The 25,641-nt window shown below is 45.3% G+C and overlaps 2 protein-coding genes across 2 annotated transcripts; one reads left to right on the forward strand and one right to left on the reverse strand.

Annotated features, from left to right (window-relative positions):
* Positions 1-904: 904 nt before the first annotated feature.
* LOC311329910 (uncharacterized protein) lies at positions 905-6,935 on the forward strand (the record flags this gene model as incomplete). The annotated part of the gene is made up of 6 exons (XM_084461862.1): positions 905-938; positions 3,750-3,866; positions 3,976-4,047; positions 4,161-4,387; positions 4,480-4,639; positions 6,904-6,935. The coding sequence occupies 6 exons, from the start codon at positions 905-907 to the stop codon at positions 6,933-6,935; spliced, it is 642 nt and encodes a 213-aa protein (XP_084317988.1).
* A 543-nt stretch (positions 6,936-7,478) lies between these two features.
* On the reverse strand, positions 7,479-21,123 carry alkbh8 (alkB homolog 8, tRNA methyltransferase; the record flags this gene model as incomplete). The annotated part of the gene is made up of 12 exons (XM_084443254.1): positions 7,479-8,332; positions 9,080-9,229; positions 10,222-10,475; positions 10,853-11,013; positions 11,111-11,217; positions 15,788-15,858; positions 16,067-16,171; positions 16,295-16,390; positions 16,514-16,645; positions 20,465-20,565; positions 20,646-20,779; positions 20,989-21,123. The coding sequence occupies 12 exons, from the start codon at positions 21,121-21,123 to the stop codon at positions 7,721-7,723; spliced, it is 2,058 nt and encodes a 685-aa protein (XP_084299380.1). The 3' UTR covers positions 7,479-7,720.
* Positions 21,124-25,641: the final 4,518 nt, after the last annotated feature.

Here is a 25,641-nt window from a genome sequence, read left to right on the forward strand (position 1 = left end):
TACTTTGACCTTTCTTTGAAAATAAATAAGTAATATTTTCGGCTCATGATCTGCTGCTCCTGCTCCTGGCCTCTCGCTCCACACTCTTTTGGTGTCCTGATTTGTGTTTTGGCATCTTCCCTTGAATCCCTTCTCTATTATCTAGCTAGCTAACAAGGCTGGCATCTGCAGCAGTTTGAGAGCAATAACCAGGGTTGCCAGATTGGTGTGATGTTTTCCAGCCCAATGAGTGCTCAAAATCCGCCGAATGTGATAAAAAACCGCCCAAATATTATAGTATATAATATATAGCAGTGCATGCTAAGAAAAATGCCTTTCAGTTGAAATACCGAAATAATAATAACTCGTGGTAAACTGCAACACACGCCTCTACACATATGTCACACACACACCCTATGACAGAGAGAAAGTTGCGTAATCCCATCAAATAGTCAAAGAAATGATAATGCAGGCAACAAATTATAACACATGAGAAGCATGGCTCTAACATGAATAGAGGAACGGCGGTGCTGCGGTCATAGACGAGAGCAACTCAAGATGACAAGCTAGATAACAAGCTTTAGTGGTGACAAGAAACCGCAGAATGTGACAAGTGGACTAGGCTACTCAACTTCCAATGGTAGGCCTATATAACCACCTGTATAACCACCCATGAATAGCCTGCCTGCTCGCCTACAATAACCGAGTAAGGAGTGTGATACTCAGGCAGGCAAGCAGGCAGAGACAAAAGTAGCCTAATGCATCACTCAATGATGCGACATCCAGAAACACCTGCTGTAGTATTAAGTAAAAATGTCTTACCGTCACGCCGAACAGGCCAGGAGTCCATTCCAACTTCTAACGTAACTCGTCAATGTAAAACTATGTACATGTGGTGAACTTGCTAATTAGCAAGTATTAATAGATGGTTGAGTCAAAGCTGTCGGGGAGGGTGGAACGTACAGACGTCAAACCGCTCCGTTCCCTACTAACACAGTACGTAAAACTGACGGGACACATTGGTGTAATTGTGGTAACTTTGCGACGTCACCAGCAGCGGACCTAGCTGACACCTAGCTGACACTTGCCTTTTCAGTCGCAAAATAACCAAAATAGCCGTCCTCAAGTACACTGTAAGGGAACGTAGCCGCCACTGCTGCTTAAATCCGTAACTACGATGTAATTAAATAACGTGACAATGTGGTTAGATCACAGTCCCAATCTGACTTTATTGGAAATGTGTCACAGTGGGTCAGAACATTTGTAAATTACTTAGGTTTTAAAATAAATTTTGAAGTCATACAGTTACAGAATTGTAATAATGAGGAGAAATCCTGCATGTCTGTTTTGTGTGTAATTTCTCATTTACAGTTAATATTAACACTAAAGATTTGCAGTCTAGGCCTAATAAAAATAATGATAAAAAATATGCCTATGAATAAAGTCCTAATTTTGCAACCTAAATGTGAGCAATGAACGCTGAGCAGTGAACGTAGAATGCAAGGCATTGGGCTACTTTCTTAGGTGACACAATTGAAGAACTAGACAAACAAGTTACACACTCTGTGCCAGTAGGTGGCTGTATGCACATTAAAGTTGTTTGCGATCCGCGACTAAACCCAGCGAAGGAGAAGAAGAACGAGGACGGGTTAAACTTCCGCCCCGTTTGAAACAGAAGCGATTGAGAAAGACCAACCCGCGACAACACAGATCCTGTAAGTATCTCAATTTCAATGTATACATTAGTATGTATACATACATATTATGTATTTTGGTATCGTCCCAGATAAAACACCAACGTTATGTGCAAGCTACCCTTTTGTAATGATTATCTATATGCAGATGCTCTCTTTCCAATGTTAGCTAACTAGCTAGCCAGCTAACGTGATTAGCCTTTTTCGGGCAATGGTGGAGTCTTCTCAAGTCTAGCAGGCTCGCGCGAGCTCCTGCACGTTCGTACTGTTTCATCGCTTGGAATAAAATGCGATAATTAGCTTACTCATTGATTTCGCATTAACCCACGACACCGTTAGTATGTGTTTGTTTTTAGGCATTCATTTTTCCGAAGTTAACGTTAACAGAATACTAGAAGCCCCAACAACGGAGCTAGGCTAGCTAGCAGGATTTGTTATAGCAGCCATCTTGGCTCATTTGGTTACAGCAGCCATCTTGGTGGATTTCATGTTACTCTTAACTGTTGAAATGGTTGCTCATTCTGTCAAACGGGTAAAGAATTGTGTACTACGTTTTCACTCACATACAAATCCAAATTTTGCATAATAGGTACTCATGATGTGGACTACTAATAGAGGCGCTAAGACGGGGACAGGCGTGGCCAGGGGCAGTCCTGGGACAGCACCACAGGCTCTGTGAGTCTTGTTCAGTTGAATGCCCTCATGAGTATTAACAGAAGATCACCATATACATATGCACACATACACTCTAACATGTCGCTCTCTCCTCAGCTCAGCCCAATGGTCTCTGATGGTTCTGTCTGGCCAGCCCTTAGGTGGAGAAACACCTGATCATCAATAAAGGCAGGCACACGTAAGTACAAATGCACATACGTTTCCATAGACGGGATAAACAAATGGGGATATTGATATTGAGTTAATGTTAGCGGTAGACATGTGAGATTCATAAGACGCATCACTGATGCCAGTGACGCCACAATATCAGGGAAATTGAGCAATTGCTTCCCTGTAGTGCAAACTTGCAAGATTCGCTCAGTTATTAACCCTTCTTGCCTTTTTTGTTGTTGGTTTTCTCTCTCCTTCCTCTCTGTGCAGTTCTCCTGTGTGCTGAGCCGCTATCCCATGTATTGCCACTGCTGACAGGGTAGAGCTCAGCCCCATGCAGAAGTGAGTGATGAGGAGAGGGAAGATCATTTTCCCGTTTTTTTTCCCTCCAGTTTTAGGAACCGTCTCAAGAATGTGTTCCCCACTTTTATGCCTTTAAATCAGGGTTGGAGTATTCCAGGTGTGTGGCCATGACCATGAACACCAGTAAAGGAGGGAACCAAGTGTCTCATTCTCTCTCCACAGTTGTGTGGTTGTAACCCCCCACTAGCTACATATTCATTCAATCTTTATTTAACCTCGTGAATCAATTGAGAGTAAGCTCTCATTTACAATGACGTATAATCACTCTATATTTGAACTTGTACTACAGGTGAGATAATCCTTTTTAATGGTCTCTCTCATTCGCTCTCCTAGCTGTGATGTTAGAGTTGTGCAAGACTTGGGTGTTCTCCTGCTCTGAGTGCCCATTCTCCTATACCTCCCAGATCTACCTCCACAAGCACATCAAGAGGAGCCATGACAACCTCTGTCTCTGCTGAGGAACACACAGAGCATTATGAAGTAGCCAGTGCCTTGGCGAAGGTGTTTGAGCAGCAGTCATCAATGGATTAACTCCCAAGACACAAGGAAGAGACAGCGCAACACACGCTATGACTCCAGTGACGAAGGTAATATAATAAAGTGCATTCAACAGTCCCAAAAGAGTACTACTTGAGTTGACTATTCTGAGCTAATTTACCTCTACTATATGTTCCAGTGCCCAGGCAGCCGGTCGGCAGAACTCAGACCAGACCAGCTATGCCAGGTGCCAGAGCCGAAAGGCCTGCTCTGCCAGTTATCAATGCAGGTATCCATGCATGTTTGTGTTGGTGAAATGTCTATGCATATTTGCACACTTACAGTTAACTCAGGACTTTCTGAAGACTCATGTACTCAGTTCACTAATTCGCTCATCTCACTACTCGGCAGTAGATGTTCATCGCCCGGGTCCTTTGAGCCAAGGCGCTGTGAGCCCAGGCCCTTCAGCCCTTCAGACGTCCAGGCACGAGCAGCATGCATCAGCGATTAGCACCCCGGCCAGACCAGGTCAGGGTCTGACATGTCTCATGTCGAGTTGATTCTTCCCCTTATGCCAGAATCACTACGCCGCCAGCACCATAGTTTCCTGCTCATCCCTTTATCCTCTGGTTTTCAGGTAGTTCTCTGATGCCATCGCCTGTGAGACCAACAGCTCCAGCAGTGTTGCCATCAAGCTCTGCAGATGCTGGTATGCTGAATTTTGTGAACTACTTCATGCTGCATGTAGGGATATACTTTGAGCTGAATATCCATTATGGGACCGTACAATTACTTATAGCCACATCTGTGTTTAATATCCAGACTTCCAGAGGATGATGTGTCAGCAGTTCTCCAGCGTCATGCAGAGTCTGAGGGAGATGGCACAGACAATGATGAGGCTGGAGCAGAGACTGGAGCAGAGACTGTCCGGCGAGTCTGCAGACAGCTATCGGGGAGCAGTACTGGATGACCTGCACCCTGCTAAAACGGAGGAGGAGCTGCTGGTCTTGGAGGAGCAGCTGAAGGACAAGGATCATCAAAGGAAGATGGTGAGTAACTTCAGGGCAGAACTTTGTTCCTTATTTTTGCAGGGAAGTGTTAAGGAAATGTAAAAGTAAATGATTGTCTTTATGTTTTGCAGACACGATATCTGAGTTACATTGGCGGCAAAGATCTGCCAGATGTGGTCCGGCGGGTGCTGTCAGCCATTGCCATACACAGAGTGTGGTGTGTCTACAGCGTCCATGGGAAGAGGGGGAAGAAGCCTCTGAAGAATATGACCCTCTACAATGTCATATTACGTAAGGGATTGTTCATATTTTCGCAAAATAATACATTGTCTTTGCTTCATGCCATGTGCATTGAAACCATTCCCTTTTTGGTTAAAAGGTGCAGTTATGGCCTGTAAGCCAAGCACCACTGTGACGGAGGTGTCTGCCCAGCTGCAGGAGATGCTGAAACATGCCCCTGCTCGATGCAAAAAGGTATGTGATGTCAGGCAGTTAATTTTCTCGTATCCAGTGACATGGCACGCTTCCAATGAACGTATGCGACTTGCTTTTACAGCCATTTCATTATGTCCTGGCATCTGCTCCAGCCCAGCTGACCTCCCCAGCCCAGCCCCTGACCGCAGCTCCAGCCCTGACCACAGTGGAGTATTCAGATGAGGATGACCTCTTCTGCCCAGACCCTCGATTCAGATGTGGGTGACCCCCAGCCCGTCTCCCTAAACCTGCCTTTCCAGCCTGCCAGGATGGATGCCTTTTTTGTAAATAGTTTTTGTAAATTTTAACCTTTTTTTTGTGGGATACAACGGTCTGTTCCCGGTCTGCCTGCCACAGAATGCGCACTGTTTCATTTTTGTTTTTAGAACTTTTGCAATTGTCAGATAATGGGTTGCTAGCCAGAGCTTGTACATGCTTTTTTTTGCTTTTCTGGCTATGCGTAATGTGACAGACCGTAAACCTCATCCTTGTAAATATGTATACTTTTAATTTGTAATGTACTTTGTGTAATAAAATGTTCTAAACTGTTCAGTCTTATATTGGTTTGTATCATAATGCTTGCTGCTATATCCCCATATAGCATTAATTCGTTTTTGTACTGGTAAATGCTAAATATAGCCAGTGGTACTGCAAATGCTAAATATAGCCAGTGGTACTGCAAATGCTAAATATAGCCAGTGGTCAGTCAGTGACCATATTTGCACCGTGCGAAAAAGACGTGCAGACCAAGTCATATAGACCGAGCGCGTCCATGAGAGCAGAAAGCAGCGGTAATCCCATGCGATTTCTGGCATCATCTTTAGCGTCACTTGGGAAACTTCTCTCTCCACATGAGCATCTGATATGGGCAGAGTGAGCAATATGATTGCGCCAAGTGCCACATCCTGAAATCACAGATTTCCTCCAGCATCTTTAAAGGCCTCTACCTCCAGCCAAAAGGCATCGATGCGGTGATCATGACAGAAACCTGCTGATCCCACATCCCCAAATTGGCATCTTTAGGTTTCTTCGGGGGTAGCGAGCTAGATTTGACTCCGACCTCGACCTTCTCCTTGACCGTGTGAATCAAATGCATTGAACAGGGAGAGCTCCCTCGCCCCTATTGGACAGGTGCACATCTCCCACCCTATTAACATAATTGGATAAAATTGAACTGTCTGTCCCGCCAGTATTAATGATTTTATTTTTTTTAAACGCCCGCCCAATGCTATTTTTTCCAGCCCAACCGCCCAATGCTATTTTTTCCGGCCAAACGTGATCAAAAGAAGCCCAATTGGGCGTGAACCCGCCCAATCTGGCAACACTGGCAATAACGTTAAGCACTCACATTCTCTAGAGGCGCTCACATTCTTTTTTCAGCAATATATAATTTGTGACTTTGTTTTAACTTGCTGGTGCATTCGTATGAATATTAACCCTATATGCATAATCATTGAGTTATAGAAAGAGGGACAAATAATATAATCGGCTACTTGGGGTTTTGTGAGCCCTACTGGGCTGTGGGCCCTTAGAATTGTTCTCCTCTTTTCCACCTATACAACGGGGCTGGGTGTGGTTGTTACCCCCACTAACTACATATAATCACTATATTTGAACTTCTACTACAGACCGTGAGGGAACCCTTTTTAATGGTCTCTCTCTCGCTCGCTCTCCTAAGTGTGATGTCAGAGTTGTCCAAGACTCCGGTGTTCTCCTGCTCCGAGTGCCCATTCTGCTACACCTCCCAGATCTACCTCCACAAGCACATCAAGAGGAGCCATGACAACCTCTACGTCTCTGCTGAGGAACAGAGAGATCAGACCAGAGACTCTCTCCTCCTCTCGATCACTCCCTACCAGATCACCACCTCTACCACCCTCCTCCCCCCAGCTCCCCCCTGGAGACAGAGACATGGACAAGCCAAGACCGTATAACTGACCAGTGTGCGAAGGGCTAAGAGGACAACTTCTGGAGATACCACCATATTCATACAAGACAGAAGCGGTACCACTGTTATCACTTATTAACTTGAACCTGATCTCAATGACGTGGGTTTGATGTGTGTAACTGTGGTATCCTAGCTTATGTTAAAGGGATATTCTGGAATTTTTGAACGAGGGCCTCATTTGTGAATTACCTATGATGTTTTTGACTGATGGGAGATAATTTTCAGTTAATTCCATGCTGTAGATAGCTTTGGGTTGTTCCAATTTCCACTGGTGGCTAATGCTAGTGCATCCCTATTAAGTCACGTTAGCCTGTCCAAAAAACATCCCCAAACACCCAAAGCGCACCCAATAAATAAATAACTACAGAAAATTATTTGAAACTAACCAGGTCGAGTTTGTCAGCGCAACGAGGGAACAATTTAATAAATAGTTTTTGAAGTTTTTGAAATTTAAGTAAAACGCTAAAATGCAAAAATCTTTTAACGTGAGCTTTATTTCGGGAAATGGATTGCGGTAATGTGATTTTGACTAGTTTTAGGAGATCAAATCATATTTAAACCGGTATGGTCCTTTAACGTTTGATATCTATTTGTAAGCTTTATTTCACCAGGAAAAAAACAAACTAGACAGTCTCTTTTACAAGAGTGACATATTGAAGAAAGCAGCAGTCAATGAATAAAAGGTTCAGTGAATACATCATACTGGACCATCATTTATTTGAAGGACATTTTAACTTCGTTTTCTCTGCAATAACCAGCGATGATAAAACACATCATTAGGTTGTATAATTGTCTTTGTCTGATGAGGCAAAAAGCTCATTCTCCAATTCAATTTAAGACATTTATTTTTATTTTATTACTTTATTTATACCCCTGGGACAGGTGACACAGTCTCTCGGTCGTGTTAATCTGTTCATGATGGGTCCGTGTTCTGAGGTCTAATGTGTGTATCAGTGGTCCCTGGCAGTCTTCTCCAGTATGACACACCAGTTCCCCTGGTCATGGTAGCTGCTCAGCACCCTCACTCCTGCCACCCGGCCACACAGCTGCTCCAGCTCCCCCTGCTGGAACACGTGGTAGTAGCGGTGGAGCACGGTGCTGGGGTGGCAGGCAGAGGTCTGGACGTCCACCCTGGGAGGGCCTGACATCTTTTCGGGCGCTCCTCGTACACCCCCCTTTTCACCCTGTTTCTGCCCTCCGTCCTTCAGGTGCCAGGGGACCAGCAGGTCCTGGGAGCTGAAGGTCGTGCGGTTGGTATGGACACTCAGCTTGGCTGGACTCTCTTTCCTAGGGGCCACCTGGTTGCAGCCTGAGGGGTTTTCTAGGCCAGCATGGTCCTCTTTGTAGTCTGTGCCACTGCCCCTGGGCCCGTCTGTCGCTTGGACAGAGTCCTCTCTGCGGCTGTCTGTGGCGGTGCCTGAAGGACCCTGTGCTGCAGGCTCTCTGAGGTACTTGGAGCGTTGTTTGTCGTGCTCCTGTTCCAGAGCCCAGACGTAGATCAGAACCCTTCCTCCAGGCTTCACCAGCCTCGCCAGCTCCCCCACCGCCGCCAGCCTCCGCTCCTACACACACACACACACACACACACACACACATACGTAAACACACACACACACATACGTAAACACACACACACGTAAACTCACACACACAAACACGTAAACACACACGCAAACACACACACACGCAAACACACACGTAAACACACGCACACACACACGTAAACACAAACGTAAACATACGCAAACACACACGCAAACACACACGTAAACTCACACACACACACAGACACGTAAACACACATGCAAACACACGTACTCACACACACACACATATGTACAAACACACGCACACAAACGCATGTGAACACACACACAAACATACACACGCACACACAAACATACGCACACACAAACATACACACACACACACACACACACGAACATACACACACACACGTACAAACACACGCAGACAAACGCACGTAAACACACACACACGCAAACACACACATACACACACGAACATACACACGCACACATACAAATGCATGTAAACACACACCCACACGTACACACACACGAACATACACACACACCGAACCATCATTAAACAATAGATCAAATACTTGCTCCAACTCTAATGCTTCACCAAGGCAGCTGTAATTTATGATAAGCAATGAGGACAGACATGTCCTCAATGATATACTGTGGGATGAGCTCCATCGGTCAGTGATATACCTCCATCGGTCAGTGAGAAGATGATAAGATGGCAGCCTGTTTGGGTGTGTGTGTGTGTGTGTTTCGTACCGGTGTGGAGAAGTGGTGGATGACAGCTATGGAGATGCAGGCGTCACAGGTCTCTGAGCGCAGGGGAACACTGAGAGCGTCAGACACAAAGGCCTGGTGACCCCTCTCACTGCAGATCTGGACCAGCGACCTGCTGCGGTCACAACCCACCTAGAGGCACGCACGCGCACACACACACACGCACACAGTACACACATTATCAGTCCAGAGAGGAGATATCCTCTATAAGCTGGGGCCTCTAGTGAAAACCTCCTTGGCGTGAACCCACATGTAATGTTAGTTGTAGGGATGTGAAGCACAGGGACTATTTTCACAGTGATTTTGTACCCGACTATACGACTAGTCTAACTCTGGTCTAGCTCATATTGGACTGTTTTATTTTCATTTTAATATGCACCTGTGTCTGCAATAAAGTGTATTTATCTATCCAATAGTGGAGTAACGGAACGTTGCTGTGATCCTATTGATCCATGGTCCGTATGGATCGATCGCCCCCCACCTGTTAGCATATATGTCGACTGCGGATTAATTTTCACTAACAATCCCCTAAAATCTCCATGCTGCGGTGAAAAGAGAGGCAAGACGGATGCATGAGGTGTGTTTTACTCTGAAGCGCAATGATTTGTTGATAATGCAAAAAAGCCCTTGTGTTCACATGAAGGGCGCATGTTGAATCCCAATTGCATTTCTTGTTGCAAAAAGTAAGAGGACTTAGGAGTAAGAACTTGAAAAGCTATGATAGGCTATAAACGTTTATTTCTAGAACCCTGTTTGTAACTTGTATTAAGATTAATATAGGCCTTTCGTCTAAGAAGCATTTTCGCTATTCCTAACTATTGAAAGAGATACTGTGTCTGTCTCTCACTTGCTCTCGGAGCAGGTATTGATTTTTTGCACAACATGGAGCAGGTGTTGCGCAACATGGCCACATGCGCACCAGGGAGAGACCTGCTGAGACGGAGAGAATGAGGGTCTCTTTCTACGAGGGAGGAGAGAATGAGGGTCTCTTTCTACGAGGGAGGAGAGAAAGAGGGTCTCTTTCTACGAGGGAGGAAACACGCGAAAAACAACTTTAATAGTGAGTGTGTATTTGCCCCCGGACTGAGAAGCGTTGGGCGGAGCTACAGGAAGCCGGCGCTCACCGCCGCCAGGGACGGGTTGACCCCCAGGTACTTCCCATTGCCACAGCCCACGTCGGCCAGCAGGCTCCCCGCCGGCAGCGAGGCCAGGAAGTGGCAGACGCGCGGCCAGGGAGAGTGGCGCGTGCTGCTGAAGTGGCCGGCGATGGTGTCGTACACGCGGTGCACGAACTCCGCCTCCAGGCGGGCGGCAGCGGCCGAGCCACGGGGGAGGGAGGGGGGGGACGGGCGCCGGCTGTCACAGGCGGAGGGGAACGCTGCAGAGGGAGAGACCCAGAGCGAGATCATCAGCCCACGCACGTGCGCACACACACGCACACGCACGCAAGCACGCACACACACACGCATACACACACGTGCGCACACACGCACGCACACGCACACACACAAATAGGGCATACCAGTCAACCCTTCCGTTTTTCCTGGGATTCTCCCGTATTTTACCCCTCTTTCCCGCCGTCCTCCTGTTTTCTAAATAAAGGTTAAATAAGGGAGATTTACAGGAAACTATTCAAACAGGAGGACGGCTGGAATGAAGGGTCAAATATGGGACGATCCCAGGAATGAAGGGTCAAATATGGGACGATCCCAGGAAAAACAGGAGGGTTGACAGGTATGAAATAGAGGAGCTCACCACAGTCACATGGTGTTTGGCGGATCTTGCGAAAGGTCAAAGAAGTCCTAGTGCCCCTCTTGCTCAGGGTCAAGTTGTGATGGTTACTGAGGTAAGAGGTCATAGCAGCTGGGGGCTCCGGGTCGCTGGCTGGGACCACGTCAAACCTCCTGGGGGTGATCCTGGAGACGCAGGGAAATAACTCACTCCTCTCCTCTCTCCTGCTTTCTGTTTCTCTCTCTTTCTTTCTCTCTCCCTCCCTGCCTCCCTCCCCCTCACCCATGAGTCCACAGGTATCTGCTCTCTCCCTTCATCACCAGGAGACTCCGCCCCGGCAACACCACGGCAACTAGGCGTCCATCAGGGTGCCGGAACTCCATTACAGTCTGTGGCAATGGAAGAGAGATAGTTTACAGTTCTACCACATCATCATCATCAGAGTGATACTACAGTTCTACCACATCATCATCATCATCAGAAGAGTGATACTACAGTTCTACCACTTCATCATCAGAAGAGTGATACTACAGTTCTACCACATCATCATCATCATCAGAAGAGTGATACTACAGTTCTACCACATCATCATCATCAGAAGAGTGATACTACAGTTCTACCACCACATCATCATCATCAGAAGAGTGATACTACAGTTCTACCACATCATCATCATCAGAAGAGTGATACTACAGTTCTACCACATCATCATCATCATCAGAAGAGTGAAACTACAGTTCTACCACATCATCATCATCATCATCATCATCATCAGAAGAGTGATACTACAGTTCTACCACATCATCATCATCATCATCAGAAGAGTGATACTACAGTTCTACCACATCATCATCATCATCAGAAGAGTGATACTAAAGAGTGAGAGAGTGAGTGACGTGAGTAACTGTTGAGGACAGAGCTCTCATCTTAGACACTGAGACATACAAACATGACTACAGCCCCTCAGACACACCTGAACCCCCCTCAGAGACACCTGAACCCCCCTCAGACACCTGAACCCCCCTCAGACACCTGAACCCCCCTCAGAGACACCTGAACCCCCCTCAGCCCCTCAGACACACCTGAACCCCCCTCAGCCCCTCAGAGACACCTGAACCCCCCTCAGACACCTGAACCCCCCTCAGAGACACCTGAACCCCCCTCAGCCCCTCAGAGATACCTGAACCCCCCTCAGACACCTGAACCCCCCTCAGCCCCTCAGAGATACCTGAACCCCCCTCAGACACCTGAACCCCCCTCAGCCCCTCAGAGATACCTGAACCCCCCTCAGAGACACCTGAACCCCCCTCCACCCCTCAGAGACACCTGAACTCCCCTCAGCCCCTCAAGCAAGACCAGACAGGAAGCCTACTGTATGTTCTCATCTGAGCCACGGTGGTGTGTGTGTGTGTGTGTGTGTGTGCGCGCGAGTAAGAGAGAGGGAGGGAGAGAGAGAGAGAGAGAGAGAGAGAGAGAGATTGTATCTATCCTGCCCAGATAGCAAGCCAAGCTGGGCCATATACAACACTTATGGCTTCAGTTCAGCTCACACACGGCCCAGATTGGCTTGCTATCTGGGTGGTGTCCAAACTGGAATAGAACAAGAATTTATGAACTGGAACTGTGTGTGTGTGTGTGTGTGTGTGTGTATGCATGCATGTGTATATACCAAGCCAAAACCAGAGACTGATCATAACTTTTTACATCACTATTTTCCATCAAACCAAAGGCCAAAAAGACAAAGGAGACACATGCACGCACACACACACACCAGATGGTCTGGGGAAATTCAACCAATCAATGGAGCTGCTGGACTGTGACCAAATCGATTCTGATCCCAACAGCTCTGCTACTCTACAACACTCGGCAATCCATCATTCACACACACACACACACACACACACACACACACACACACACACACACACACACACACACACACACACACACACACACACACACACACACACACACACACACACACACACACACACACACACACACACACGTATTTCAGGTATACATACAGGTCTAACGTGTATTTCATATCCAAACAGCTAAATTGCCCATATGCACACACACATGCACCCATTATTGCAGGTGATATGGGGGGTGATTTGTGCCATCTCTTACCACACGGAGTGAACTGAGCTGCTAACTGAGCAGACTAACATACGCCACGTACGTAAGCAAAACACACACGTGCGCTCGCTCACTCACTCTCTCTCACTCTCTCTCACTCACACACACACACACACACACACACACACACACACACACACACACACACGCACACACACACCATAACTTACCACGCGTGAAAACCTTAAGTTCAGAGAATGCTCATAACTTCTCTCCTAAGCTACATCATAACATGTAAAACACGGAACTCATCAACACACAGTACCCATAATCAACCTACCTCATCCACACACCCATCAATCAATCTACCTCATCAACACACCCATCAATCAACCTACCTCATCAACACACCCATCAATCAACCTACCTCATCAACACACCCATCAATCAACCTACCTCATCAATACACCCATCAATCAACTACCTCATCAACACACCCATCAATCAACCTACACCATCAACACACCCATCAATCAACTACCTCATCAACACACCCATCAATCAACCTACCTCATCAACACACCCATCAATCAACCTACCTCATCAACACACCCATCAATCAACCTACCTCATCAATTCTGTAGATATAGATACTATTATCTGGATACAGACTATTCTCTAGATTTAGACTATTCTCTGTATATAGACCATGTATGTCTAGATGTGTGTTGCTTAGCGACTGGCACTGTCTGGTGTTGTTGCTCATGTGGCTCTGCGTGCTACTAACCCTGTTCCGACTCTACTAACCCTGTTCTGACTCTACTAACCCTGTTCTGACTCTACTAACCTTGTTCTGACTCCTCTCCCTGGTGCATTTTCTAACCAGGTCCTGTGGATGCCCCTCTGTCACCTGCAGACCACCCTGGGTTCGTTAGAAATCCCTATGATTGCTGTAGAGGTTCAGTGCGGCTACTAACCCTGTCTGCCTCTCTCCTCCCTAGTGTCTCTTCCTCTTATACTCTAAACAGGTCCTGTGGACACCTCCCTGTCTCCTGCAGGCCACCCTGTATCAGGTCCCACCCTGTATCACCCCCCCCTTCCTCTCCTCCCTAGTATCTCTCCCTCTTATACTCTAAACAGGTCCTGTGGAGGCCCCCCTGCCTCCTGCAGGCCACCCTGTGTCCAGTAGAAATCCCCCTGACTGCTGCAAAGACCCAGTGCGGCTACTAACCCTCTCTTCCTCTCTCCTCCCTAGTGTCTCCCCCTCTTGTACTAAACCCAGGTCCCGGAAAGTCCTCCCCTCCCCCCTTTTCCCGCTCAAAGTCCTCCTAAGGCCTCCATGGCTCCCAGAGAGGCCCCCTGCTGTCCTCGTGTCCAGCTCCATCCCACTAGGTGTCACCAGCTGTCCCTATCAAGTCATCACCCCCCCCTTTTTCTTGGCCCTCTGCTTTTTGTCTGCCCACTTCTGCTTAGCAGCTTTACCTAGCTTACTCTATATTCTTTAGGAGCCTGTCTGCTATGTGCTTACTGTTCCTTATTATGTGATGTCCATAATAGGATATTTAAGTGCTACAGGGATAGCCAACACATAAAAGCCTATCATGTAGGTAACGTCTCTGTCTCTGCAACTATTTATCTACTCTACTGATAGTCATGTCTCTCTTATGAAGTATTTAGCCCATGTTTGGTGCTCTGTAAATGTTCCTAGACAATAAAAATTAAACATTTTCCAGGAGCTTGCTCGATCGTCTCGTTGAGAGAGGTCAGGGAAGAGTTTTTACAGCTAATTTTTTCGGCCCTTGGGTGAACTGTTTTTTTGCTTCCCTCTGGAAAATGTAGGGATAGGATCTATGTCCATCCCCCTTTGCTCTCTGTAAAGCGCATTGTGTTGCCTGTGTATGAAATGCACTATACAAATAAACTTTGATTTGATATTCTCTATAGATATAGGCTATTCTCTGAATATAGACTATTCTCTAGATATAGGCTATTCTCTGAATATAGACTATTCTCTAGATATAGACTATTCTCTGGATAAAGACTATTCTCTGGATGTAGGAATCAATATTATTAATTCTACTCCATTGTGTTTTCAGAGTAAATCATTTCTCTCTTTCTGGTAATAATGACGACCCCTCCACCAGAATGAGATGTTCTTTGGGTTGAGTGAGCAGGCGACAGAAGGCAGGTTGTCACTAATGAGACCCCTGCACTGAAGACACAGAGGAACAGATGTTCCTCACTGTGTTGCAAAAATGGTCTCTCCTATCACTGAGACAAAGTGAGAAATGTCCCATCTCCAACTGTGGCTTCCTTCACACACACAGATGTCTCTCTCTCTTTCTCTCTCTTCTCATTAGCAAAGAAACCGTTATCTCCTTAAAGGAATGCATCATCAACTCTATGAGATGGATCTCTCCCTCGGACGTATGTGTGTGTGTGTGTGTATGTGAAGATGTCCTTGTGAGACGCTTTCCAGCACACACCTCCCTGCTGCAGACCTACACGCTCATTAATTAATTACAATGCTAATACCACCACTGGAACTCGGACACTGAAAGACGTTTTAACTGTGTGTGTGTGTGTGTGTGTAGGGGGAAAAGAGTGAAGAGAATAAATGTTCTCAGTGAAAGAAAAGAAAGCTTATGCAAGCCATTGCCAGCACATTCTTCAAAGTATCTTACGGACAAACAAAAACACAGACACACGGAAAACGACATAACTTGATGCCTCTGGGATAAATGAATCATCAAAGTCTTCAAGATCACTCCACACAGAAGGGTTAGTTGTGAATTTGAGTGATTTATAGAAGTGAAGCGCATTATGAGTGAAGTACACTATTGGGAACACACACACACACACACACACACACACTACCTTGGCCCCCAGGCTCAGTGAGAGGATGCTGTCCTCGAAGGCAGAGTGAGTGTCTACATGAGGAGGGATCCCTGCACAAACACACAAAGGCATGTTCAGTGTGAATCAGTGCTCTGCTGCCCCCTGTGGTGAAAGAGAGCACAGCACCTGGTCGGGCTTTCTTAGCTCTATACCGATGGACATCTTATGGAAGCTGGAGCTGGATTTGTACACGTTTCTCAATCAGGTTCCTCAAGTGAGTGGTCAGCAGAGCTGTGAGAGGGAGGGGAGCAGACACACCTTGTCCAGGATGATACTGGTTGACAGTCAGCTGGTCTGGCATGACGTCCACATGACCGTCCTTCACACACCTCCCCAGCACAGAAATACACTCCTGGGGAAGACCTGGGATAGGACACACGCACACGCGCACACACACACACACACACACACACACACACACCCTCTGGGCTAAAGCTCAACATAAACCCTTGTTCTTTCACAGGTGAGCGTAGTAAACTGACACACCTCCAGGTAGCGGCTTGTCCTTGTCCACATTGTTGTTGTCGTAGCGAAACTTATACCCATAATGCTTCACTCTCCTGTGCTTCAGAGCTTTGTGAACTGGAAAAAGACAGGTCAACTTTGGTCATGGTCTTTAGCCTGCAGGTTGGAGCCAAATTGGAGAGTAGATGGAAAAGAATGTTCCAGAAACTAAATGTCAAACAGAACTGGTAAACCCACTACCTGTGACGTCATCATTGTGAGACGACCAATCTATAGCATCGAGCAGCAGATCCTCTTCTTCTGGAGACACAAAGTCCTCGACCAACAGCAGCCCCGGTGGGAGGGACACACACACGTCCTGCTCACTGCCCACTGCAGGTCCAAACACACACACACACACCTTAGGCGCTTTCTCACAGGCCATTTCAACCCAGGGTTGACTTCCCCATTTCCCCCCCCCCCCCCCCCCCCCCCCCCGAGTTCAACCCTGCGTGTTTTCACACTTGCACTGTGAAATACAACGTTGTAAATCTACAGGGTTATCTCACCCCGGGGGTGAACTGAATTTCTCACTGCATATTTTCAATCACAGTTGATCTTATATTTTAATAGGCTTTATTATTAATAATGGAACATATTATTTAAAAGGTCCTGCTACTGTGTAAAAAAAAAACAACACTGCCTATTGCTGCTGTAGCAGCAGCCTACGATCGGGTCTGAGTGGGAACTGTCATTATTTGACAGAAAAATAACCAACGTTTTGACAAACTACATTATTTATAGATAGATGGCTAACTGGCTAGTTAGCTAACGTTGGCTAGATCAACTGCGCGGTAGTTGAGGCTATTGAGCTTGACTTTCTCGCGACACTGAGCAGCTGTCCGCTGGTAGCCAGCATAGCTGTGTCGGACCACATCGATCTTGCCGTTTGGCGGTTTAATTTATTTATGTTTATTTACATAGTTATAGTAACTTCCGAACGCATGTTTCCCCAGGGAGAGAAACCCTTGTCATTAGGGGCTGGGAGCCTCAGCTGACGCTCCCTCTTTATAATTCCCAATATTCTCAATATGAATCCCACTTCCCATGCATGTAAAATCACCAAACTTCCCATGCATGTAAAATCACCAAACTTTGCACCAAGGTCCAGTCCTATACAGTCCTATACCAGAAGTCCTCAGCTGGCATTGTGGGCCAATATTCCTGATGGTGACGCTACAGCAACCGTCTAAAGTTTAAAACTTTAAAAAATCATAACAAATCAGGTGCACATGCCATCACTCTGAAACCACCGCCAGCATGTAGGCCCAAGTGAGCAGAAACTTCCATGTGCTTTGAGCTGGCGGGAATTATGAAGTCCATCACTGTTTTTCTCAAAAACTGTAAAGCCTATCAAACCCCAATCCTCCCACATTTGGTCAATTGACACCCCAATTACTACACTAGATCCTCCACAAAATCTTCACAGATTTTTGAAACACCACAAATTGAGCCTACTGCGCATCAAAATGATTTACTGTTAACAGTACTGTATGCAGCTACTGCAAATACTCGCTCAACAAATCTGCAATGTTCATGAAAAAAATGACAACATTTTCATGACATGGTAGATGTAGTGTGAAGTTTTTCCAAATTTGATCTCAAAACGAAATTTTTGACAGTATTTTGAAGTATGCCCTCATTTTGTCCCCTCAAACTACTGCCGTTCATACAGGAAAAAATACACTTCCCACATTTAGTGATGGTGAAACAAGGCTTTCTGAAACACCGAGCCTTTTAGGCACATTGTATCGCAAAAAGATTAATGCTCTGTTCGCTACTGACACCTGCTGGCAAAGAATTTAGAGCAGCCAATATCACTTCACACCTGCTGGAGCGCGGAAACATTACTGATATAACTGATTTTGATTGACAACTTCATCACTGGTTTTTAGTTTAGCTACACCTGTAGGCCGAGTCCAATTGGTGTGTGCTGCATATAAACCAAGGGAAGGGAAAAGTATGCCTATATGTATCTTGTTATTTATCTGGACCTGTCTGCAATAACGTTTAATTGAATTGAGGAACAATGGAGTTCAAGCTGTATTTGAGAACAAACCATCTCCCCTTAATACGAGTCTCAGAATAATCTTCATCTGCCTGGATCCAAGATAAAGGTGTGTTAAAACAACTCTTGCTCTATTGCTGGGGCAGTGGCTATAATTTACCAAAGGAATAGCCAGCCACTACCCGAAACAATGAGGATGGCTGTGATTTTGCTGTATGATATAGGCCACTCATAACCCATAGTAATAATTAGGCTATGATATAGGCTACTCATAACCCATAGTAATAATTATCATTACGCAATGTTGGTTGTTGTAACTATTTCTGACTAAAGTAGATGACAATAACATGTTATAATATGGGTCTATTGGTCAACACATGAAAACTGGTAAATAGCCTATTAAATTTATTTGAATGACTATGAAATAAAGAGGGACAACATTGTGAGGGGTGCAGTTGGGCAGTAGGCTACAGACTTCTGTAACTGGGCAGTGACAGTGAATGTGCTTCAGTAGGCATATAGGCAGTGAAACTGGGGACTGAGTGATTGTAATACTGGGCAGTGACAGTGACTACTACTCCTCAACTCCTACTCCTCCAACAAACTCCTGCAAAACAATCCTGAACACTTCTACTACACAACTACTACAACCTTCAAAGTAAGGCGGGTTTCGCTTTCTTACATCAACCACTCGAAACTCCAACCAAACCGATCACGTGACCGAGGCCTCGTTTGTCATCGGTCACATGCTTAAAAAAACAAACAAATCGAGTCTCGATACGGGGCTTCATCAGGACCTGCCTACATACTCGACAAATGCCTCGGAACTTCGGTCTCATACGTAACATCACTACCCACAATCCTATAATGCAACAGCAATGGCTCCACCAATCAGAGACGTTGTTGGCAACCCCGCCCCAATAGCAGACCCTAGGACTACAAGTGGCTAAAATTCACTCTGATTGAGAGGAGACCTGTGCCACTGATTGTTTGACTGGTTTCCATCTGTCTTGTTAGACTGTGTATATATAGCCTACATGTAGCTCCCACCTTTTTCTTTGTTCATTATTTGCTGTAGATGTGTGTTGTACCTGGAGTTTCCTGTACCTGGAGTTTCCTGCACCTGGAGTTTCCTGTGCCATCTTCTAAGTTTGTAAACTTGTTAGCCTTGTCTTTTGTTCTCCACTTGTTGGGTGTGTACCATGGATTTATTGATTAGACTTTGGTTTTTGCCCCTCATGGTGTGTTCAATAAACATTTTGTGGAAACTGCTGAAACCTCCATCTTACATGCAACTCTTGAGATTGTGATGTTTAAGTCTTTGTGTGCAAAGGCTATATGGCTTCTCAGGTGGCAGGTAGCTCAACGAGTTCAAGCCCAGGGGGATGCAGTATAGAAATGCTAATGCATACTCGGCCATTGTGCTGTGTGACACGATTTTTTAAACAATATTTTTTAATTTGTAGCCATTACTGTTTCTTCATCTTCTGCATCTCTTCATCTGACCAGTCTTTTGTCTGCTTACATCTCAAACAGTCCCACCTGTGTTCATTTCAGTCAATCAGTGAATCCATGCTCAGTCTAGAGTCCCACAACTCAGTCCCATCACAGTATGTAGATCTAATATGTTCATGCAGGATTCCTACGGTGTAAATATCTAGCTGTGACATTTATACTTTTTTAGGTCAAACTCCCAGCTTCTCACTTGGTTCACCAAAACCATGATCTTCCCTTGGTGTCTATGGTTGAGTTCAAGCCCTGGGTGCTGTAAAATAAACAGGTTAATGCCTACTCAGGCATTATACTGTTTGAATTTCAGACATGATTTTAAAGATTTTTTAATTTAATAAGTTTAAATTGTCTCCTTCCTCTTCCTCCTCAACATGCCTGGCCCCGATCCAGTGCTGCGCAGCAGCTATCATTTCTCATTTGCATTTTGAACCCTGGGTGAGCATTTCAAACCTCTCCTCCAGCACAGTTGGACTCAACCCGGGCTCAAAGTTTTGCCCTGGGTTAAAATTACGAGTTAGAAATGACATGTCTGTTTACCCTGGGTTGAAATTCCCAGTGAGAAAGTGCCTCTTGTTGAAGGAACACACAGGACACTGAATAAATGTATCAGTGGTTCAGCTCAGCTGACATACCTGAGCTGACATAGCTGAGATACAGTGAAACAGTCTGGTCCCCACAATGCAGCTGTCTGCCGTTGAGGAGGGCGTGTGCTCTCTGTGAACAGTCCTCAGACCTGCAAGTAAGACGAAAGGTAAGGAGCCACATGACGCTTCAAAACAAGATGAGGTGTCAACAACAACTACTGGTTCCTACCTGTAGGTGACCAGGGCGTAGGGCTTGTGGGGAGGCATGACGAGGCTCTCCACCTCCCCTCCTTCCGTTAGGACGGCACACAGCTGCTCACGTCTCACGCCGTTACCCAGCCCACCGTTAGCGACCACCAGACTCTGAGGGGTTCAAATATATCGACATGATTTCCTCAGCTAGCAAACAATTGGAAACAATAATCCTCAGTTTGGAGTTTGATAATTGTTGTTACTGTGACCACAGTAACCTCACGGTAACCCTAACTAGACTAACGTTACTCTGTAAACCTGCCTAGTCTTGGATAGTTAGCTAGTAGGCTGGCTTCAATATAGCTAGCACTAACAATTACCTTAGTTGGCTGTGGTACTGTACGTATGCCCTCGTGCTTCAGTAAAACATGACTGGCTTTAATTTGCTTTCGGGCAAGTTTCTTCTCCTCTTTACTTCTTCTCGCTGGTTTCACGTTTTCTACACGGGGCTCCATTGTGCAACTACAAGTAGCGTCCGGGTGCAACGCATTTGACAGAAGGATTCCGGTCTCGGTCTGTAAACGAATGTCCATACTATAGCCTAAGTACTGCAATTCGCATACTACATATTATTTTGTATGAAGCCTACTACAAAAACACGTTTAGTATGCGAGATAAATGTAGTATATTACCCGACGCCATCCAATGAAAGTGACCGGCTCCTGCTCGCAATACGGTTGTTTAATTTAGCTAGCCGGGCATTGGAGTTGGTCATCCAGCAGGCTCGATCCTCACCTTTCTGCATAATCCAAACTGTGTCATGGCTGTGATAACAAATACTCCACAAAATGTCCCTCCCCAGCTAGCAATCTGCCACTGATGATATCGGCCCGCCAGCGGATTTTGGGAGGCATATAGGCGGTGGTTTTCCTTCATTGGGCTTTTTGTGCGTGGCTGTAAGACAGCACCTATGATAGCGTTTGTCTGGTTGTCACTCCTCCCCTCCCTTCCTCCGGTCAATGTGACCTGCATTTCTCTGTTGGCACCACAAGAGGCAGTAGCCCCAGCACACCAAAATAAAGGACACCAAATCAACTTGCTGGTCTGAACTGCACAAGTAGGCAGTGAAAGTAGACTCCCACCCGGTAGGTCACCGTTCAAAACCCGATAGGGGTGATTTTATGGGACTATATCTGATTTTATGGGACTATACCCCAAACCTCCACACATTCATCCTTTCACTCCAACCTTACTTTTGTCCAGAAACAGAAGTTGAACCAATTGCAGAAAAATAGCTAGCGTTACAGGAATCATCAGTGTAACTGCTTTAGCCACTGACCCAGTGGTGGAAGTTCCAGCCGGGCCCGGGGGCAGAGCGCACGTCCGGGCCCTGTATAGGCTCAGGCGTTATATTTATGGTCAAGCCATGTTCAGAAAAACACTAACTGATAAAACACATAAACATGCCCGCATGCTTTCTGCGGGGCTTACATTTTTGTCACACAAATTTGCAAAATACGGAGATGCCCACAGCAAAGCAATATATAGTATAATATAGTATATTTACAAAATCAAAAGCTTTACTAAAATCAATAAAGCAGCAAAATGTGGGTTTCTTCTGGTTCATCCTAGATCTTGTAATGGTACACTGAGTATAGATATGATCAATGCAAGCTCTCCCTTTGCGAAACCCATTTTGTTCATCTACCAGGAGGTGCCGTTTCTCTAAATATGACAAGAGTCTCACATTAAGTATAGAAGAGTAAAGCTTGTACACAGTACTTAAGAGACTAATCCCTCTATAATTAAGAGGCACCCTGGGATCATCACTCTGGGCTTTAGGAATAGGGTTTATGATAGACTTGAGCCAAACAGAGGGTATCTGACCTGATTCGAACAATGCGGACTGTGAGAAATCATTGGGGACTTAAGAACTTCATTTGGTATATTTTCTATTCCTACAGCTTTTCCTACTTTTGCTTTATTTATGGCCAGTTGGACCTCCTCAAGGCTCAACTCACAGTTAAGATCTTCATTACTGGTGTAAAGTTCGGCGAGCATCTCATTTTCCTGTATAGTTTTCAACCTATATTGATCCAGATAGAAGGCATCATCAAAACCAGATGTGTCATTACAGAAAAGGTTTTTAAAGGCTGTTTCCCATTCCTTGATAACCTGTGAGGGCTCGTTTACCTGGGTCTCATCATGTCCCAATACCTCCATGGGGATTTGTTTTACTCTTTTTGGACCCAACTTATTAATAGCATTCCAGAAGAGTTGTGGATTAGAAGTTTGAATCTTTTCAAAATGTAAAACCTGTCCTCTTTGGTAACTTCTTTTACACTTTCTATATGTTTTGTCAAATGTGTACTGACAGTCTTTAAAGGCTTTGAGAAGCTCCTTTTTCTCAGTCCCCTTATGCTTCAAGAAGGCATGTTCTGCTTTGTGCATGGACTGCCATAGATACTGTAGCTCTTTATTCCAGTATGGTTTCCTATGGTGTTTGGGTTTCTTTCCTGTCTGAGTACTGTTATTGCGTACCCTATTATTTTCAACTTCTTCGTGAATCAGTTTACAGAAATCTTCATACCAAAAATCTAATGTCTGCTGATCGGGGTAACAACTATGCAATCTATCTGTTAACAACCGTAGATCACTCTGTCTTATTTCAGAACATAAAAAGTTTGGGGGTAAATTCCTACAGACCTTGCCTTTAGATTGAGACTGATGTTCTTGAGGGGCTATCTCTGGCTTATCGGTGATGTATCCTGTATGGAATGTTAAATACAGCATAGAATGATCAGGGAGTCTGCAGCGCTCCTCAATTAACTCTGCACAATTAGCAGTCTCCACCAATTGACTTGGAGTGATCACCTCAAATGAAATACAGGACTGCAGACAGTCGTGTGGTACCAGTATATAATCTACCACTGCTCTCCCTTTGATTGATACAGAGGTGAAGTTGTCGTTAAGGGGACAGATTCTACCGTTGACCATACACATCTTGGAGTCTCTCAGAAATTCAATCAATGATTCCCCATGCTTGTTAATGCCTTCATCTAGTGGGACTCTTATTGGCACGTCGTCAACATCTTTTAAGTAATCATCTACAGTTCCCACTCGACTATTTAAATCCCCACAAACAAAAATAGCATCTGCTTCTGAACATAAATATATTTGGCCCAGAAGGTGACTATAAACAACAGATGCATCTCTTCCCCAGACTGACATTTCAGGAGGTATATAACATGTAAACACCATGAAAATATAATCAGATTTTAAATGTGAGAATTTTAGGCCCAAAATCCCTGTGTAACTATCTATTATGTTCACTTTATATAACTCCATCAAACCACAACTCACACAGAATCCCTTTTGGTGCTTTTACGTGTTTTATTCTATTATTTCCATACCATATATACCCTTCAAGATTAACGGAATCATCTCCAACAAAGTGGGTTTCATTGAGTGAAATAATGTCCGGTTTCACTGAATGTATGATCATCGATCGTAACTCCCTATTTCTTAGTGTCCACCCGTACTGTGCTCCAAGAGATCCCCTCGGGTAAAGACTTCTTCATCACCCGCAATCGACGAGTTGTTAAGAAGGATGGAGAGCGCAGGTCTACCCAGGCGGACACAAGCCGAAGATCGGACCACGTCCAGGGAGTAGGGCACAGATGAGATGCCTCGTCGGCCCATACGCACGAGATTATCTCCTTAGCGCACTTTTGTTTGTCTTGATTTAAAACAAGCACATTTTATGCTCATTTCATCTTCACTGTTATGAAGCACTTTGGGCTGCAATTCAATCATTCAATCAATCAAAGCTTTATTTGTATAGCGCATTTCATACCCAGAGGCAACACAATGCGCTTTACAGAGAACAAGGGAGGTGGGCATACGACCCACTCTCTACATATTCCAGAGGGAAGCAAAAAAACAGTAATCACCCGGGGGCCAGATAAGTGAGCTGTAAAAATTATTCCCTGACCCCTCTCAACAAGGCGATCGAGCAAGCTCCAGGAGTATGTTTGTCTACCGGCTAAGAACATTTATAAAGCAATAGGTACATTACATTACATACATTCTTGTGATGGAAGTTGCTATAGCCTACAGTTTATTAAAACAAGCCCATAAAAACTGCACAAGCTGGCCATATGAACCTGTATTTGTCCTCTTGTCATTTTCTGCAAATAATGTCTGACATTCTAAATTTTGGGAAAGAGTAGTATATAGAAAGTGCACTTACTCAAAAACATCTATAAATAGTAAACCATACATTGTAAACCAGGATTTTGCTGAGATCTCACCTTTCCAGAGCTGTGTTCACCTGTGGTCTGAAGTATAGGCTAGTTTAGATTGCAGACCAGACCATACCACTAATATGACAACCAGAGATTGCACATATTTGTCTCCAGATTCTGTAACAGGGATTGCCACAATTCCTATTTATTGAAAATAAAATAATATTTAAAACTGAAAATTGGGCATCACCGATCACAACTGAAAATTATTAATCCCCATCAATGGACCCCCGTCTTTTTTGGCAGGGGAGGGGGGATTCAATTGAGGACACCTTGGATGTGTCTGGGAGGGACGGTGGATCGGACGTGGAAGTGCCTGCGAGGGATGGTTGATCAGACGTGGATGTGCCTGGGAGGGATGGTTGATCAGACGTGGATGTGTCTGGGAGGGACAGTGGATTGGACCTGGATGTGCCCGGGAGGGAAGATGGATCTGGACTGGCCTTGATGGTGGGGTTCGACATGCATGAGGCAATGAGGACAGGTGGAGTCAAAAATGGTTTTGACCCCACTGCCTCATGCATGCCATCATAGAAGCTCCAAGTAGCAGGGGTTTCCTCTCCCTGGTCAGTCCTAGAGCCAGTTGGTGGAGCTCTCAGCTCCTAAAACAAAACATGTTCAGTCACAATTATACTGTTAAAACTAAGATGCCTGGATAAAAAAATATGTTTTCCAACCGATATACAGTATTTGACGAAAGTAGATTAATAAACTGGGTTAGGCTGG

Source organism: Borostomias antarcticus, assembly GCF_949987555.1.
Source record: "Borostomias antarcticus genome assembly, chromosome: 1".
NCBI classification, from domain to species: domain Eukaryota; kingdom Metazoa; phylum Chordata; class Actinopteri; order Stomiiformes; family Stomiidae; genus Borostomias; species Borostomias antarcticus.